At 41.4% G+C, this 6,804-nt stretch overlaps 1 protein-coding gene across 1 annotated transcript in view; it reads left to right on the forward strand.

Annotated features, from left to right (window-relative positions):
• rtn4r (reticulon 4 receptor) overlaps nucleotides 1-6,458 on the forward strand; it is a 75,787-nt gene extending 69,329 nt beyond the window's left edge. Inside the window, exon 2 of the mRNA XM_053653880.1 lies at nucleotides 3,943-6,458. Within this exon, the coding sequence (XP_053509855.1) occupies nucleotides 3,943-5,330 (1,388 nt within the window). The 3' untranslated portion in view covers nucleotides 5,331-6,458. The remainder of the gene's footprint in view (nucleotides 1-3,942) is intronic.
• Nucleotides 6,459-6,804: the final 346 nt, after the last annotated feature.

Below are 6,804 nucleotides of genomic sequence, written 5' to 3' on the forward strand. Positions count from 1 at the left end.
GTTCTATCACCACCCTGTCTTGTGGTAGATTAGCGCTAATTTCTTTCAGATGTCGAATTCGGAGGTGCAACTCATCCGCGGTTTATGTTGCTGACAGGTTTAACGCTGAAAGTGTCAAATCAACAGTGGTGGTGTACAGACGGGCTATTTTTAAACTCTCACCCCTTGTCTTGTACGCTCATGAGTGTGAAGAGGCGCATCCGAACACAAATAAGCATTCTGGACGTGAATAGTTTTCCAAATTGGATTTTTCAGCCACTTAATACACTTGTGCTTAGGCCACAGCTTAAACCTTTTATATTTGATCATGTTTTACATATCTACCAGGTTATTTGAACAAATAAGGAATAAAAATTTGACTATTGCACTTTAAATATGATTTTTTTTTTTTTTTTTTTTTTTTATAATAATATGGATTTTATGGTTTTCTGCTTTTATGATTTTGTCTGGGTCACATGACTTTATGGTTAGACTTTTTCCTCAAGGCTGTAGAGTCATATGGCTCGAGTCATAACCCAGGTTGCTTCTGGCATAAAATAATTATACATTTTGACTGAGTGATTATAATGGGAGTACTAGCAGCTAGGATAACTCATGGTTCACTAATGTTTGAGCAAAGTATCTACTCTAACCATCTATTAGAAGCAATCAACCTTAGCGGGCTCAGCGTTTCCTCAGTTCTCTGCATTTTCGCCCATTATGACTCATGTGCAAGCCTTTATTCATTCCCAACATGATCAATAACTCCCCGAGTCCCACAGGGCATGTATTGTCCCCCTTTCGACATGCCCCCGGTGGCACCAGGACAATAGCGGTTAGAAAATGGGCAGACCATGTGCAGTGCTCCAGAGGAGGAGATAAACTCGGAAATGTCTCTGTATTCAACCTGCGTTCTGCAGGGACACATGCAAATGAACACGGAGGCAAGGATTGCCACACTTCACTGCTCAGTCAACAAGATCCCTCCCTCCCTCTTTCTCTTTTCCCTCATCCCTTCTGCACTCACAGTTATCTCAAGTGCCTGTTCTGTAGTGTTCCTCTTCTTGTTGTCCTCACAAGTAATTTAATTAGATGCCAGAGAAGTCTTTTTGATTTTTTTTTTTGTTTTGTTTTGCTGTTGTCCTGGTTCATTTGTGGTGTGGTGGTCATCTCTCTAAAATTCTTCTATCATTATGGGTGTTGTTTGTTTGTTTTTTTTTCTGTTTTTTTTTTCCAAGAGAGAAAGAAAGAACATAAATCAATGCATTTCATTCAAAGACGGTGCTCGTGTTCAGCTTTCCCTGTAATGAGTCAGAGAGGTCCTTGTCATGATAAAAGGCTTCCTAATATTCTTGTCACTCAAGAATACTGCCTCACTCAACCGAAGTGAGATATCCACAATCTGCGGAATTAGAAAGAAAGAAAAAAAAAAAGAGCGTCATTACGCATCGTGCTTTCAGTAGTTAGAGAAATGCTTGAAAGGCAATTCAAAGGGGCTTTTCAGCACCAAACAACTCTCAAGGATGTTATTCTATAGAGCAATTACATTATTAGCGCTCTGGAACTATTCTGAGTTAGAGCTACTAATTTTCACTAGTAATGCAAAAAAGTAGTCTACTAGATGTCTTTTCCATAGCTGAAGCAAAAAAAAAAAAAAAAAAAACACGTTTCAGGGCGTCGCTATTTTTCACAATATTCAACCGATTAGTCAAATTACACCAATTCCTGAATACTGCAGATTTGAAAGGCTAAAATTGTTGATTCTGGTGCTGAGAGCATTGCAGGGAAGCTCTTTATAGCTTAATGATGGATGGAGGATGCAATGTCTACAATACTGTCTGAGAGGTTTTTCCACCATCGTTTAAATCCGTAGCATCAGAAAACACGTCTGGATCGGCCTCTTTGATCTGCCCTGTGCCTCTAAATAACCTCGGGAGCGTGCAGGAGTGGGATGTAAAAAAAAACAGTCCTGTGCATGCATTTGCCCTTAATGCAATGTGAAATCAAAGTATTAAAGCGAATGACAATTCTAAAAGACCTTTCGCAGCATTGTCTTGTTCAGTCGGTTATAGAATTGGCTTATTTGAATAAATATTTTCCGACCAACATGGTACACTTAGCTTGCTTTCTTTACCTGTCTGCCTCAGTGTTTTCTATTCGACAGCCACTTACAGTGCCAACTAGTGAATGTATTCGTCGACTAGTCTGTTCAACCACTATCCCGCGTATGACAGATGATGGTGAAAGGAGAAAGGATACCGAATGACGTGGATCAGAGAGAAGAGAAGTGGATAGGAGGAAAACAGGATGCGATATAAAAGGGACGATGTGTCTGATCTCACATGTTCCTTATGATCAAGGGTGACAAAGCAGAAAGTGTATGGATAGGTACCATCCAGGAGACCAGACGGTGCTCTAAAATAATTGGAGGACGGTGGATGACATTTTCAAGAAACTCCATTAAAACGAACTGGATCAAAGGCAAGACACGCCGCACGCAGGTTAACACAAGCGGCTAAGGCGAAGAGAAAAGGGAGCTTTGAAAGCAAATCTTGGCTATGCTTTGTGCAAGGGTGTGCATAGTCTGCTAATGACTAGCGGATAAAAAAAAAAAATAAAAAAAAATAGGCCTGATGGATTCATGAAGCCTAACGCAGAACAGCCTGGCAATAGAATATTTTTATCCTCTGCAAAGCAGAAAGAGTGGAAGTCTGACAGCTTTCCGGCAGTGGAGGCTGATGGGAGAAGGGATGAGGGAGGGAAAGCGAGAAGACAGGTTTTGAGGGAAAGTGTAGCACAGGATTGCTGTCAAGCCTCAAGCAAGCTCCATTTAACAAGCTGCAGGATGGAGGGACAGACACAGAGATGAGCTGAGGGCTAGCGAGATGCTAGAAACCTGCGTGGCCGTGCTTCTATCTCTACTCAACACACTGTACTTTTCTGCCCATTAGCTGACATGAAGGAAAGTCATCGTTTTTTCTTCTTTTTTTTTTCTCGATATGGATATAATAGGGTAGAAAAATGCATTTTCATGGCATTTAAAACATTTTACTCGACAAAAATTCATTTTTCCATGTCTTATTCCTCCATAGTAGAACATGGGGCCTGGTTACATAATGTCTAACTCCTAACTACATAAATTTAGAATTTACTACATAGATTACACAGATAATTAGGTCTCGGGTCATCTTATCTTAATACAGCACTCCAAAACCTCAACATCATCAGGGGGCTTATATCTAACAGCCTTGACCAATCCAGCAACAAAGTCATGAGAAGATCCATCAAAGCACTCACCATTCCTCGGACAGACTAAAATGCCAATCCTTCTCCCATGCAGGAATCTGATTAGTTCCACTACTCCTCTTAGTACCAGTTAATTTTGTGCCAGGCCCACTTCCATGTTTAATTTATCAGCACTCCCAATTGCCTGGGTCCTCATGCTTGCACGGGCTGATAGATAGGAATGGGTCCCAAGGCAAAGATATCCGCTGGTAGTGCTTTTCTAACTGGAATGCTACAGCCGGCAGTTTCAGAGGTGTTGGGTGTTGTGCTGTGAAGCAGTTAATTCTAACAAATTTGAAGACTGGTTAACAAATCCAAATCAGAATTGTTGCTTTCTGGATGAACAGGCAAATTTAGAGGTGGCATTGATTTTAAACATTTTGAAAGATTAATGATCCCATTGCCGATACAAGATTTACACAAGGATTACCCCCCTATGAATTGGTTTCCCTTTTTTTTTTTTTTTTTTGTAATAAAACATCAGTTTGTCCCACCTTAAAGGTTCTATTTAGATCCCTACAACAGATTGTTTCCCTATCAGAGACGGTTTCATGTAGCATCCCATCAGGAAGCTTAACTATGCAAAGAACCCTTGATGTACGTTGAGATGTTACACAAACATGAAATGATAACTAAAATGCGCATACTGACCCATTGTTCTATGTCGTCTTTCCGCAGGAGGCCGACTCTTCTGCCTGATGCTATGGCTGAATGTTGTGCCAGTGTTGAATGGCTGTCCAGCAAAGTGTGTATGCTATAGTGAGCCGAGACCAACCGTGGCCTGTCAGCAGCAAGGCCTGTTCTCTATTCCTACCGAAATCCCTGTCCGTAGCCAGCGGATATTCCTCCAGAGCAACAAACTCACAGTGGTCCGTTCCACCAGCTTTAGCTCTGTGCATAATCTCACTGTCCTCTGGATGTACTCCAACAACATCAGCCACATTGAGTCTGGAGCCTTCTATGGACTGGAGAGACTGGAAGAGCTGGATATTGGTGACAACAGCAACCTTCGGATCATCAGTCCCTCTGCCTTTCGAGGTCTGACCAAGCTGCACACTTTGCACCTGCACAGGTGCGGACTGTCTGAACTTCCTGTCGGGGTGTTTCACGGACTGTACTCGCTTCAGTACCTGTATTTACAGGACAACAACCTTCTAGCCCTGCACGACGACACTTTTGTGGATCTGGCCAACCTTACCTACCTGTTCCTGCACAACAACAAGATCAAGGTGGTGACGGATCACATGCTTAGAGGGTTGATCCACCTAGACCGCTTGCTCCTGCATCAAAACCGTATCGTTCATGTCCAACAGTGGGCTTTCACTGACCTCAGAAATCTGACTACCTTGTTTCTGTTTTTCAACAATCTCACCATGTTGAGTGGCGAGACGATGGAACCGTTGGTGTCGCTCCAGTATTTACGTCTCAATGGGAACCAGTGGATTTGTGACTGCCGAGCCAGGCCTCTGTGGGATTGGTTCAAACGCTTCAAAGGCTCCAGCTCTGATCTCGAATGCCACCTTCCAGTCACTCTTGTGGGGAAGGACCTGAAACGACTGAAAAGCAATGACCTGGAAGGATGTATAGAAACCAACCCTCACTCTGGAAAGTTCCTGTCCTTTGATGACCCCATTGGAGAGAGTATTCCAAGATGCTGCCTTTCAGATAACGACAAATCCTCCATCATTTCCAGCAAGACTCTACCTGACCCCTCGTCTTACAACAGCCGCCAAATCACAAACAACCCCCAGAAGGAGAAGGAGAACATTTCGAAAACCAAGGTCCTAGAAACAGAAAGGATAAAGAATGACACTCGCAGTAAGCAAGGAGTAAGTCTCAATGATGGGCCACTGGCAACCCTTTCCAACAACCTAGATCAGTCCCTGGACAAACTCAACCCAGACCTGTTGGATATGGAACCTTCAACAGCACCAGCTAAAAAGAAAAAAAAGTGCTCAAAAAAGCCCAAATCAGATCAGTCATGTCTGAAGAGCCATGGATCTACTCTTAGAGCATTGAGCCTGCTCTTTTTTCCCACGTTTTGGTTGTCCTTAACCATGTCTTAGTTTAAAGAGGACCAAATTCTCGGATCCGTTTTTGCTCATGACAATGGCACAAAAAATACCTTCGGTAACCTAGAGTTACAGACAGAGACTGTAGGATGGGTTGCGAGGTTAACCTGCACGGTTGAGAATGAACAAACTCTAAAGCTAAAGACACATTTAAAGAAATGGATGCCTTTACAAAACCCATATGATTTAATGTATATAAAAACTCAGTGCCCAAATGTTTGTTCTATGTAACTTTAAATGTGCCGTGTTTAAGTAACACCGCAGAGAGAGTCCTCGTCCCCTTTACCTGCAAAAGCTTACACTGACCAGAAAGGGACTACCGAAAACACACTTATAAAAATTCAGAAAAAAAAACAACAAAAAAAAAAACGAAAGAGCTTAAAACAAAACTAGAGAGCCGAAAGCACACAAGAATGTCGAAGGTGCGAGATGAAGATTTCCGTTGCCAGTGTTATTCTTCAAAGAGTGATACATTTGTTCAATACTGTTATGTTTTTTATGTTTATAAGTATTTCTGTAAAGATAAAATGTTTATTTCTCCCTGAAACAAGCAGCATTCTGTCTGCGTCACAACATGATTTTTACAGGTGGCGATCGTCAATGGAATGCTGTCTAACTGTTCACTGAGATTGCGATGGAATTATAGATATGCATTTTATTTTACTGGTGTACAAGCATAAATATATTACAAATAAAATATCTCATTTTGTATAGCGGCCTTTTTTTTTAAATATATTTATTACGCACTCTGTTGTTGCATATTTCATCTGCTTTCCAGCGTAAATAAGAAATAACATTTACCACCCCGATTCCAAAAAAGCCGGGACGCTGCGTAAAATGTAAATAAAAACGGAACGCAATGACTTGAAAATCTCATAAACCCGTATGTTATTCACGATAGAACATAGAAAACATATCAAATGTTTAAACTGAGGAAATGTAGCATTTTAAGGAAAAATTAAGGTCATTTTTTTAATTTGATGGCTGCAACACGTCTTAAAAAAGTTGGGACGGGGCAACAAAAGGCTAGAAAAGTAAGGGTTAATAAAAAGAAACAGCTGGAGGAACAATTTGCAACTAATTAGGTAAATTGGCAACAGGTCAATAACATGATTGGGTATAAAAAGAGTATCTTAGAGAGGCGGAGTCTTTCAGAAGTAAACATGGGATTGAATCTGGATGGAAGCAGATGTTGCTCTAAAACCTGTATATACCTTTCAGCATTGATGGTGCCTTTCCAGATGTTCAAGCTGCCCATTCCATAGGCACTAATGCACCCCATACCATCAGAGATGCAGGCTTTTGAACTGAGCTCTGATAAAAAGCCGGACGGTCCCTCTCCTCTTTAGTTTAGAGGACACGGCGTCCATGGTTTCCAAAAAGAATTTCAGATTTCGATTCATCTGACCACAGAACAGCTTTCCACTTTGCTTCAGTCCATTTTAAATGAGCTTTGGCCCGGAGAAGT

Source organism: Ictalurus furcatus, chromosome 22 (assembly GCF_023375685.1).
Source record: "Ictalurus furcatus strain D&B chromosome 22, Billie_1.0, whole genome shotgun sequence".
NCBI classification, from domain to species: domain Eukaryota; kingdom Metazoa; phylum Chordata; class Actinopteri; order Siluriformes; family Ictaluridae; genus Ictalurus; species Ictalurus furcatus.